At 36.1% G+C, this 12,867-nt stretch overlaps 1 protein-coding gene across 7 annotated transcripts; it reads left to right on the top strand.

Annotated features, from left to right (window-relative positions):
- The first annotated feature begins 1,035 nt into the window (after positions 1–1,035).
- LOC141648466 (G-type lectin S-receptor-like serine/threonine-protein kinase At2g19130) lies at positions 1,036–12,426 on the top strand. 7 transcript variants are annotated; one of them, XM_074457142.1, is made up of 16 exons: positions 1,037–1,571; positions 1,715–1,812; positions 2,830–2,919; positions 3,135–3,187; positions 3,315–3,380; positions 3,640–3,693; positions 4,015–4,074; positions 4,175–4,253; positions 4,346–4,413; positions 5,659–5,715; positions 10,725–10,835; positions 10,991–11,119; positions 11,340–11,400; positions 11,753–11,824; positions 11,960–12,022; positions 12,115–12,426. In XM_074457142.1, the coding sequence occupies exons 3-16, from the start codon at positions 2,904–2,906 to the stop codon at positions 12,189–12,191; spliced, it is 966 nt and encodes a 321-aa protein (XP_074313243.1). In that variant the 5' UTR covers positions 1,037–1,571; positions 1,715–1,812; positions 2,830–2,903; the 3' UTR covers positions 12,192–12,426. The 7 variants fall into 7 exon arrangements, with proteins under 7 accessions (XP_074313241.1, XP_074313243.1, XP_074313242.1 ...); XM_074457141.1 differs by having other exon boundaries at positions 11,340–11,430; XM_074457143.1 differs by lacking the exon at positions 10,725–10,835 and having other exon boundaries at positions 11,340–11,430.
- Positions 12,427–12,867: the final 441 nt, after the last annotated feature.

The following is a 12,867-nucleotide window of genomic DNA, read 5'->3' as shown; positions in this document are numbered from 1 at the left end:
ACCTTCTGACAATGAAATCAGGGGTTCTATTCCCATTGAGTTAAAATATAGCCTTGTTGGTAGGCGATCCCTTGTTGGTAGGCGACACTTTAAGTCCTCAAAGAGGTCGGTGGTCTGCCCTACCCTTGAATTGAGTAAAGCCTACCCTTAAACGTATACTTTTCATTACATCTTTTATAATTTGAATTATAAGTGATAAAACCCGGCTCAATCCCAACCACCTGGAACTTACTCCAAGAAAACTTGAAATTCGGTCAACGAAATTGAACTCGTTATTGACTCACCACAATAAGAGGGTGTTTGGTTCACCCATTCTAGGAGGTATAAGATATGGGTTTGGAATGAGCTAAACCCATACCTTATGTTTGTTTGCAAAAAAAATTAGTTTTCATACCCATACCTCAAACCCATGAGGTATGGGTTTCTCATACCCAAGGGGGGAGGTGGGTAAGAGATTGATATGGGTAACAAATAAAAAGAAGAGAATTCAAAAGGAAAATGTGGAAAAATTCATATTTTTTCTTCAAAAAATGAAATGTTCATAAAATTTTATTTTTTTCAAAGATTTTTTTCTGGGAAAATACAAATAATGATTTTTTTTCGACATTTTAAATACATTTAAGAACAAAAATATTATGATATCTAAAAAAAATAACATATATAAAAAAATTATATAGAAGTTTAAAATTAATACACAAAAATTTAAATTAGAAAATTAATACATACGAATATATGACAAATTTTATCAATAAAATAAACATACAACAAGATTCGATTCCTCACAGAATTGAACCAAACACAAGGTATGAGGAATCGAGTTCCAAACCAATACCACCCTGGTTTGATTCCTGATTCCATACCGATACCTTTTGTGCGAACCAAACGACCCCTAAAAACCTGATAAAACTCAATTCAATTAGGGAAATCTTACCGAGTAAATAACCGACCCAAATAACACGATTACCGATTTAGTCGAGTGTGAACAAAGATGTTAATTTTTCCAGATAAAACAAAAGAGCAAATTGATTAATTGATTAAACAAAGAGTATTGATTGTCCGAGCAGTCTCTTTCTCTCTGTCTCACCTCTCCTTCTCTGTCCTTACTCCTTCCCGCGACCTCTGCAAACTCTCCTTCACGCATTCATCATCATCTTCTTCACCTCACTTCACCATTTTCCACTAAATTTCACTGCTCTCTTTCCAAAATTCCCTCACATTATCACAAAATCATAAATTAATCAATAAAATATTGCAATTAGCAACTTGAATTTCTCACAATTCTATCCAATTTTCAATTTTTTCAATTTCAAGAGTTCACATTTTGAAATTCTTCATTTTTTCGATTTTTTTTGATAATTTACTGTAATCAAGGTTCGAAACGGCGTCGTATACTAGATTGTGAACAGTAGTGAGTGACCGGTTCACCGACGCCAATTCCGGTTCGACCGTAACCGGTTCGGATCTTCATCAATGGCGAGTTACGGCGATGATATGCTTAGTGAGCCGGTGGATGGTTCTGGATCCTCTAATGCCGATAGCATTTCCGTCACCGTCCGATTTCGTCCGTTGAAGTACGTATCACATCGCATTGTAGATTATAACTATGAATTGATAATTGCGTTAATTTTGTGAATTATGTTAATCTGTAATTTGAAATTGTGTTAGATCTGATGTTGATTCCGTTTAATTTGTGAATGATTGATTGTGTTTGTAGTGATAGAGAATATCAGAGAGGAGATGAAGTTGCGTGGTATCCAGATGGTGATGAGATGGTTCGCTAAGAGTATAATCCGGCAACCGCTTACGCTTTCGGTGATCATTGCTTTAATCTTTGTTTAAATGCGATTTTTGAGTTTTGAGCTTTTTAATGTCGATGATCTAGTTGATAATGTGGATGTTGTAATTGAGTTGATATAATTGCATTTGGTTATAGTTGTGTTGTTTGATTCGTGTTATATACTTTGAAAAATCGAATTTTTAGATTGAATTTTTCAATTGTGATGATCTAGGTGATATTGTGGATGTGATGACTGATGATTGAGGTGATATAATTGCATTGAGTTGTAATTGTATTGTTTAATTTGTGTAATGTAGCTTGAGGTTAAAGAATTTAGGCCCAAATTTTTGTTTGAGCTTCTCAATGGCTATGATCTAGATGATAATGTGGATGCTAAAATTGAGTTGATATGATTGCGGTTGGTTATAGTTGTGTGTTTGTTTACTTTGTGTCGAATTTTTGATTTGGAGCTTTTCAGTTGCGATGATCTTGGTGATAATGTGGATGCTGTCATTGAGTTGATGTTATTGCATGGAGTTGTAATTTGTAGTTTAATTCTCGTAATATAGTTTGATACTCGAATTTTTATTTTCAGCTTGTCAATTGTGATGATCTTGATGATAATGTGAATGTGGCGTCGAGCTGATATTATTACATTGACTTATAATTGTGTTTCTTGATTCGTGTAATGTTGTTTGAGGTTGACGATTAGATGGCTATGCGGATGGCCGGATGTTATAGTTGTGTGATTGATTGTTTACAGTTCAATGCTAATGATATGATATAAATGCTAGCAAACAAAGTTTTATTTTGAGCTTTCCGATGGTGATGACTATTGATCTAGATGACAGCATGATACTGTAATTGAGTTTATATTGTTGCATTTAGTTAGAATTGTGTTGTTTAATTTGCTTATTGTAGTTTTAAATCAAGATATAGATGGCATTAGGGATGTTATGTTGTGTGATTGATTGTTAGTAATTCAATGTTAATTGTTGATTTTAATACATTGATGAAAGTGCTAATAATTGAATATATATAACTGACTGCAGATAAGGTCTTTGGACCAAATGCCGTAACAGAGGACGTGTATGATGTTGCAGCTAGGCCTGTTGTTAAGGCTGCAATGGATGGTATCAATGGTATGCGCAAAACCGCAACCCTGAAGGCTGTTTTCCTTATAATGTGATTTCACCACTGAGGGTTGCTTATCTAGAAATCTATATTGCAGAATAATTTGAGTTGATAATCAGCTGTATCTTTAAGTTTTGAGGCGATAAGAGTGTTAAGTCAAGAAGTAATTGATCGTAGAGTGAGTTTCATACTCATTGATATTAAATTGTTTTCTGAAATGTAGGTACGGTGTTTGCTTATGGTGTTACTAGTAGTGGGAAGACTCACACAATGCATGTAAGTAACTAAGTCTGTTTTTTTCAGAAATAATGTTGAATTGCGTAGATGTGATATTCGTCGTACATTATGCCTGGAAATTTATGTTTTATTGCAACTGACTCATGTGCACCGTTAATTTTAACAGGGGGACGACAGTTATCCTGGGATCATACCGCTGGCCATCAAAGATGTTTTTAGCATCATACAGGAGGTAAGCATAATTATCACAAGAGTCGAGTCTCATGTGTACCCTCTGGAGTCTGGAGCTGCATGCTTCTTGTTTGTTACTCCCATACCATCTTGAGCTGCATGCCCGTTGTTTGTTAAAATAATATCTGATTAATTGTCTTCTGAAAATATGGCTACTTGTCAAATGTTACATACCTGGTTTTACTATATATGTGTCGCATTGCTGACAGCTTTACATGTGATTTCTGAAAAACTTCTGTTTGTTATTGCCTTTGATTCAGACTTCTGGGCGAGAGTTTCTGCTCCGTGTTTCCTATCTCGAGATTTACAACGAGGTCAGTATATCACATAGGCTTCTTTTTTAATATTGTAGTTGCTGAAGAATTTAACTCAGCTAGGCCAGTATGTTTGGTTAAGCCAATCTATTTGATTTCTCCGTGGGAATGTTTCCTGTTGCTTTAATGAGTGTTTTGTTTTATTCTTCAATGTTTGTGTACCAATGGTGTGAAAAGCAAGGGCACTCGTTTTTGCCTTGAGTGCCCCGAAGGTGGTTACCCCAGCTTCGGTAGGGAATACTCTTGGTTAACACCCAAGAAGAAATGTTTGTCAGTCTTGTGTATGCTACTAGATCATGATTGCATTACCTGTGCTCTCAGGTTATCAATGATTTACTTGATCCGACTGGGCAGAATTTGCGTATCAGAGAAGATGTCCAGGTTGGCAACGATGTTAACTATTTTACGCTGCTTGATCTCTTATACCATCCTTTCACATATTACAGAACATAGTTTACACCATCTACCTTTGAAATTTCAGGGGACGTATGTTGAAGGTATTAAGGAAGAAGTTGTTTTGTCTCCTGGGCATGCCCTCTCTTTTATTGCTGCTGGGGAAGGTTAGTCTAATATTTTGGGATGTGGGAACTGTATATGCACTCTTCCTATTTGTTATTGAATCTGTTTTGATATGTTGCTTCTATTCTGCGAGAGCATCGCCATGTTGGTTCCAACAACTTTAACCTTTTTAGTAGCAGAAGTCACACCATATTCACTCTGGTAAGACGTGCAAATGGAATGCATTGTTCTGTTAGTGGATTTCCTTATGCCAGTGTCACAAATTAATGCTTTCAGTTTTTGGGAGAGGATCTCAAAATCAAATAGAATGCCTTGTTTGGTTAATTTTTAAGAATTTATTAATGTCTGGGTGAATTATTGACTTTGTGGAAACACAAGCACAGTAGTTGTTTTTTGTGTTTCACTTGTAATTGGAGCACGAAACCATTTATCACTCATTATAAGTCGGGCTGTGTGTCACGGTTGTCTTCAAATTCATCAGAATTTTTGTAGTATTGCAAGTGAGCTGTTTTTTTCAAGCAGGGTGAGAGACTGAGAGGGCGTCAAATGGATTCAGTCGTTCTTAGTGCAGTAACAGAGAGGCTGTTTGGGGTCTGTACAAATCCTTATCTTTAGCCGAGTGTCTCCAAGGGCTCTCACCCATCAAGCAGGGAAGGGAAGGGGTCAGTGTCAGCACTCTCAGCAGGCTTTCCCCTGCCGCAACAATGAATCTACTATCAAAAAAATACATTAAACTTGAGCATGAACCATACTCTGAATGAAAAATGATAAAGAGAAGGGGTTATGACTTTTGAGCGCCATTTCCACTTTAATCTAATACATCGCAATGCTAAATGAAAAATGAATCTTTGGTTTCATAAAATATTCACTATGTAAATTGACTTGTCTAGAAATGCAACTACAACTACAAACTCTTAATCTGAGAATAATTTGAGATCAGCTAATGTAAGCAGTGATGATTGCTTAGTTGTTTAGGGACAGTTACTAGACGGAAAACATTACTCTGTACGAATGTGTGACATAAATTCGATGAATATCTAGCTTTCTACTTTTTATTTCTTATAATCGTCTGGGTACTTACTCGTAAGTTATATGTACTGTTGCGGATCTTATTTGTACACGTGTTGTCTTCAGTTGCTTCTAATGTTGGTAATAGTTTGGCACTTTCAAAAATCATTAGCGTTGTCTACCATTTTATCCATTGACCCCGGTTCCTCAAACTATATGAATTATAAAATCATAAACTCTCAAAAGCGTTGATCCTGAAAATGGTATTCCTTTGTGGAAGTTCTATGATAGGTCTTCATAGATTTTCCGATTGAGTACGTGTTTCAATGCATGAAGAGCTAATCCAATTTCCATCTTATGTTATGAGCTGTTGCAATTTTGCTTTTAGAGTTATGTAGCCTTTCTTAAAGTATGCTAAATAAAGCTGTTAATTTGTAGATGATAGAGAGCAGTGCCCCTGGAGATGATTATGATGGAGTGATATTCTCACAACTGGTACATTCAAAGTTTAAGAATTAGCCACTTGTTCATTTTCATGTTGTTTTATTAAATAATTAAAACTGACAACTTCTATGTCTATAAGTTCATGTGACTCAGTTTTGCTTTTTGTCATCCAATAGACCAATACTATTCTTAAACCTCTGTAAGACATGTGGTAGTGGGCTCATGGCACAAACTGACCACTTATATGTCTCGACCTCATAAAATTCAAGACTTGAAGGGTAACCACATTATTATTCTGAAAATCTTTGTGAGTCAAATCCTAATATCTAAATGCATTAGCATGTAAAACTATGTGACTTTGGTACATAATGTCTAGGCCCAAAGACCCTAGCGCCTCGGAGTGCATTTTTGTTCTTTATAACTCTGACAATTAATTAGTGGACTGATAACTAGTAATCTGAAAGTGTACTGCTGCAACTGTTCTGAATTGTGAATGTGTGAGGACTATATACTGATAACTAAGTATGCTTATCACCTATGTTACTTTTAAGTTTTAACTCTTCACTTTGGTTGCATATCACATGCTAAAAAATCTGGCATTCCGTTACTGCACAAGTGAATCGTACTGTCACTTATTCTGAAAAAAAAGTCCGACACTGTTGTGTCCGCTGCTCAAGAGTTGCAGCCGAGTTAGAGTAACATAAAATCATATTATTTACTAAAGTCTCTATATACATCATCATTCTTATATTAGAAAACAACGAATCTCGATGATTGTTTCACTTATATTTACTCTTTGCAAATCTACAATATTTTACAAAAAGAATTTCACACTTTACTCATATAATAACAATCATCATAATCTCATATAGTGTGGTATAAGCTAAGTGACGTGACCAACAAAATACACTACAATATTTTGGTTAGTTAATCATGTATAAAATATACACTCGTCATTTTCTATGTACCCTCACAATCAAAATATTTCTTAGATACATACTTCACATAACTGAAATATCAAATCTAAACATGATGAATAATTTTATCAAATAATAAATTGAACGTCTTCTCCCACATGTTGTCACGCCACAAATTAGTGACAAACATACTCGTTCAAACACAATATACACATTATTCATTCATTAATCATCTCAACTTTTAGATATCATATAATTATACACGACAATTATAATCTCCATAATCTAATTTTATGAAGCTTTGACAAATACTCATTTTCAATATTTGTCGCACACACAAACATATCCAAGATAGTATATATTTCAATATTTGTCGCACACACAAACATATCCAAGATAGTATATATTTCAATATTTGTCGCACACACAAACATACTCATAATTGCTTATGAGTATAATCTTGGCGAATGCCTTTGAGTGTGAATGAGATGATCTTTTGATTATTTTCACCTCTTTTATAACGGAGGTAAGAAATATGATAAAGAACGTGAATAAAGATAACATATTACGTGGTTCACTAACAATGTGTTTGGTGCCGACCCACTGTTATAAGGATCTAAGATGAGTCCAACAACCATGAATCATGGATACACACACTTGTTAAATTAATCCCAAAAGAAACACCATCTATTATTTCCAGCTGAAATTTTCTTGCTTGTAGTCAATTTGATGTCCTATGGGTGGAGGATTAGGTATATTGGGTTTACAAATCAGACTGCTTTATCTATATATTTTAATGACCAAGTCTAATTAACGTGGTTACAAAATAATAAAACTCCCATAAAGCAAGTCCTCTGCTCTCATGTGAGAGTAGTATTTAGTAAAGTAATCGTTATGAATTAATACTTATATATATCACAAAACTTTTCTCACCTGCCAAATAAAATATGACCCGTAGTTTGTTGCTTATGGAGTTATGGGTGATGTTATCTACTTAATCACTAACATAAATTTCTTGGAAACTAAATATATTTCATTAACTCTTGCTCCCAAGTAGTATGTTTTGTAAGTTATTTTAATTTTAAAGCTATGAATATTATCATGAGTAGTTTTCAAGCTAAATTTGTTGGTAAGCTCTCAGTTTTCTTGCTTGTAACATTTCTTTGCTGCCATGGAGATGACACCATCACAGCAAATAAGTATATCTCAGGTGACCAAACAATAATTTCAGCAAACGGCTCCTTCGAACTAGGATTTTTCAAACCAGGTAACTCTTCAGACTACTACATTGGCATATGGTACAAGAATATCCCCGTCAAAACTGTGGTTTGGGTAGCAAATCGAAACAACCCTGTTTCTGACAAGTATTCATCTTCCTTGAAAATATCTAGTCACGGAAATTTAGCACTTGTTTCTGGTGAGTCTGAATCTCTGATTTGGTCTACAAACTTGAACTTGAATACCTCCAATAATAATAATAATAATAATAATAATTCTATAGTATCAATACTCCAAGATGATGGTAATCTTGTTTTAAGATACGCGAAAAACTCAAGTCAAAGTTCAGGTAATCTCCTTTGGGAGAGCTTTGACAACCCAACTGATACATTTATGCCAAATGGTAAGCTGGGTTTGAACAAAAAAACCAAGTGGATGAGTAGTCTAACGTCTTGGACCAACTTAGACGATCCTACAACAGGTCTTTTCACCATAGAACGCGATCCGAATGCTAGTCAGTTTATCATGTTATGGAATCAATCTCAGTTATATTGGACTAGTGGTCTATGGCTTCCAGATCAAAGGATATTCAGTCTGATTCCTGAACTAAGGTTTCTAAAATCACAGCTTTATAGTTTCGACTATATCGATAATGAGAACGAGAGTTATATCACGTATTGGGTTGTTAACCCTTCTTTCAAAACAAGGCTAGTTATGGATATTTCAGGGCAACTTAAGCAATTAACATGGGTTGAAAGTATTCAGCAATGGGTTCTTTTCTGGTCACAGCCAGGTCAGCAATGTGATGTCTACTCGTATTGCGGGGCTTTTGGATATTGCAACCAAACCTCTCTTCCGTATTGTCATTGCTTACAAGGGTTTGACCCGAAATTTACCAACGATTGGAATTTGAATGATTATTCTGGAGGGTGTTCTAGAAAAACCAGGCTTTCATGCCAGTTTCATGGGAATGATAGTAGTGGGGATAAGTTTTTGATGAGTCCTAGTAAGGTTTTGCCAGAACATCCACAATTTGCTCCAACTCCGAGTTTACAAGAATGTGAATCGACTTGTCTAAGAAATTGTTCTTGTACTGCTTATGCTTATGATATTGATGGTTGTTCTGTATGGTTTGGAGAACTACTTAATATGAAACAACTTGCTGACACTGATCCGACTGGGAAAACTCTTTATATTAGAATAGCGGCCACAGAGATTCCGACAACTACTGGGAATAAAATATTGGTTCTTGGTATTGTCATGGGTCTGGTAATTGGTTTGGTACTTCTATTAGTTCTTGGATTTGTTACCAACTGGAGACAAAAAAGGCGGCTAGTCATTGCTGCAAAAACAATGGAGACCTCATTAACGAGATTTGGGTACAGAGATCTGCAATTGTCGACTAAGAATTTCTTACAGAAGTTAGGGGAAGGCGGGTTTGGATCTGTTTTCAAAGGGACATTGCCTGATTTAACTGACATTGCAGTGAAGAAACTTGAATGTATTAGTTTTACTCATGGAGAGAAGCAATTTAGAACAGAAGTTAGTGCAATAGGGAACATTCAACATGTTAATCTTGTACGCCTTCGTGGGTTTTGCTCAGAAGGAACAAAAAGATTGCTGGTGTACGAATATATGCCAAATGGGTCTTTGAATACCCATCTCTTTAAAAAAGAGAATTCGCAGATCTTAAGTTGGAAACTTCGGTATCAAATAGCAATTGGAATAGCAAGAGGATTGGCTTACCTACATGAAAAATGTAGGGATTGTATTATACACTGTGACATTAAGCCAGAAAACATTCTTCTGGATTCCGAGTTTTGTGCAAAGGTGGCAGATTTTGGGTTAGCTAAGCTTGTTGGAAGGGAGTTTAGTCGAGTGTTGACGACAATCAGAGGCACACGAGGATACCTAGCCCCGGAATGGATTTCAGGGTTGGCAATCACTGCAAAAGCAGATGTGTATAGCTATGGAATGCTGCTTTTCGAGCTAGTTTCTGGTCGAAGAAATGCTAGTTCAGCAAAGTTTGAATTCTTCCCGACTTGGGCTATGACCAAATTAGCTGAAGGAGAAGATATATTAACCCTTCTAGACCCTATATTAGAAGGTGATGGAGAGAAAGATCAAGTAAGTAGAGTATGTAAACTAGCATGTTGGTGTATTCAAGATGAGGAAGATCATAGACCATCAATGGGACATATTGTTCAAGTTCTTGAAGGGTTTTTGGATGTGGATATGCCTCCCATTCCTCGGTCTCTACAAGTGTTTGTTGGTAATGAAGAAAGCATTATGTTTTTCTCAGAACTCTCGTCCGACCAGCCATTGACAGAGCAGACTAGCTATGCCTCAGCTACTTCGTCTCTTGCCCCGGGTACCTCCTCATATGCTAGTGCTACTTCCTAGAGTTCTATTCATAAGATTCTGAATTTCCACATAATGTTTTTCTGATCTTCTCATTTATATAATCTTTTTTTTATGGTTCTGAATATATTTATTGCAATAAACAAGGCTCCTGCTTTGAATACACAGTATGGTTACTTACGGATGCTCACAATCAAAATTGCGACGAGAATTTAATCCTCCAGTTCTAGTTCTTATATTAACAAGCATCCAGCCGTTGCTCTTCAAAGACTAGCCGTTGGCTAGGATCCTCTCAATCAAAGCTATAATCTTCCCCTTCCATATTTGTAGATATTATAACTGTTGCATATTATTTCCGTCTTTGTAGATATTACGCTCAAGTATATATAGCTAGTACATACACAATGTAAACACAAGTTGAATAAAATACAATTACTCATATTCTACACAATCTCAATCTTCTGATATGGTATAGTATCAGGTTTAATTATTCTCTAAAAAAATAAAAAAAATAAAAATAAACAACACAAACCCTTTCTTCACAAATGTCTGAATGCCTATTAGGTTTTGAATCAAATATTCCACATTTGTGCGGTATGGGGTGAACCCCTTTCTCAGACTTCACAATCATTTATGCCGGAGCTTTTGTATGGAGCAAACAGAAATTTAGCTAAGGTAATCAACCTGCTAATCCTGCTGTAGTTCTGAATGATTTGTCTGTTTTGACTTTTGAGTAAACCTTCGTATTTATATTGTGAATAACAAAGTCCAATATGGTCTGTGTAGCTTTCTTGTTTCACTAATGCTTTGAATATTGATGCTGCAAACAGGCTCGAGATTTATTGAAGGCTCTATTAGTCATAGGGGCTTCTGTCGGACTTTTTCTAGGCATTGTTGCAACATCCATTCCTTGGTTGGTTCCAAATGTTTTCACTCCTGATCTTGTAGTAATAGCAGAGGTTAGTATGTTTCTTGTCTACTACTCCCTCTGCCCCGGTCATTTGTTGTCCTTTTCCATTTTGGGGTGTCCCGGTCAATTGTTATCCTTTCTATTTTAAGAATGAAGTTGATGAGCAATTTGATCATTCACGCTCAATTTGATTATTCACACTCCCCTCTGTCTCAGTCATTTGTTGTCATTTTCCATCTTTGTTATTATAACGGTTGTGTTTTGTGCAGATGCATAAAGTTTGGATTCCATTCTTCCTGTCATTATGTATAACACCATGTATTCTCAGCTGTGAGGGGACATTGCTGAAACTTCTATCCTGTACTCTTTTTTGCTGAAACATTTATCTTGTAACATGCCTATAATTACTTCTTCCGAAGAAAACACTGCCTAATATATATACGTTTTTAGCGTAAAATATGATGACAACAATGACGAAATTACCCTAATGCCTTCAAGACTCCCCTCTATTGCAGAGTAAGTGAGTTGAAACACAGATACTCTTGTCATAAGTTATCAGCACCCTAAATCTAAACAGGCTCTGGACCGACATTGCTAAGACATGTTATCACGCATTTGTACTCGTGGCCTTATCAGTTGCCCGAATGCCAAAGTCGAATAAAGGTACTGAATTGACATGCAGGCTGGAAGGGATCTGAAATTCATCAGCCTATCAATGAGTGGATGCTTTACTTTAGGTGCACTTGTATTGCTGGTACGTCCTCCTTTTTCAGGGTTATAATTTTTTCTCGATTTTACGAGCCTTTCTTGTTGAACCTTGGCGTTTTCTTGGCTAGCCAAGGAAGTTGATTCGAACCTCACCATCTCGTCTTGTCTATTATGCTGACAGTTTGTGAAAAGTCAAGGAATGGGTTTGGTAGGCTGTTGGACCGCTCTCGTTGGGTTCCAATGGGTAACTATTAATTAACTACTCGAGTTTTCTGTTCTAGCATATTGATCATCCTCTACGCTTTATCTAACGACTGATCTGACATTCATTCCCAGGCACGGTTCTTTCTCTCCCTGAGACGCATTCTTTCTCCAGATGGCGTATTATTTTCAGAGGATCTCTCTCGGTTTAAGTTGGCCGAGGTTAAAGCAGCTTAGATCGTAGGACAAATTCTCATTTAAGACCGCAAACATTTATACAAATTCTCATTTAAGATCGTTGTATTGGCTCAGTTGAGTAACCGATACACCTCTGTAAGGTAATTTAAATGATAATCTTATTTGTAAATGGAATGGTCTGAGACTCTGAGTCCTTCAAAATTTTAATGTAAATAGACGGGCCGGATTATTCGGGTCAGGTCAAGTACATAGAAAGAGACTGCATCTATCAAATGGGCCTTTATCCACAAACTAAGAGGTTTGGGCTTGGGGCTTTAGTAGCCCAGTTCAAACTTGAACGACAGTTAGTTCGCTGTCCATGTGCGGTGTGCCTATTGACTTGGCAACATTTGGAAGACTTGCAAATGTTCCAATAATCATCTGTTTAAAACATGTTAAAAAGGAAGAAAAATTAGCAAAAATTGATCCGAATTGAAATCATTTAGCTAAATAGGTCCACAAAGATTGAGGATTTAAGTAAGGGGCATTACATTGCCGACGAGGTGATTATTTTAGTGCCTAGTGTCCATGGTGATTGGTGAATAATACTCTCCATTACCTCTATATGTTTAAAAAAATCAATTATAAAACCGTCTTTACAAATTTTTTGAGAGACCGTCTCTCCTTTTATCATTAGTGTAACAATTTTTC

Source organism: Silene latifolia, chromosome 3 (genome assembly GCF_048544455.1).
Source record: "Silene latifolia isolate original U9 population chromosome 3, ASM4854445v1, whole genome shotgun sequence".
Lineage (NCBI taxonomy): Eukaryota > Viridiplantae > Streptophyta > Magnoliopsida > Caryophyllales > Caryophyllaceae > Silene > Silene latifolia.
This window is presented reverse-complemented; position numbering and strand designations above follow the sequence as displayed.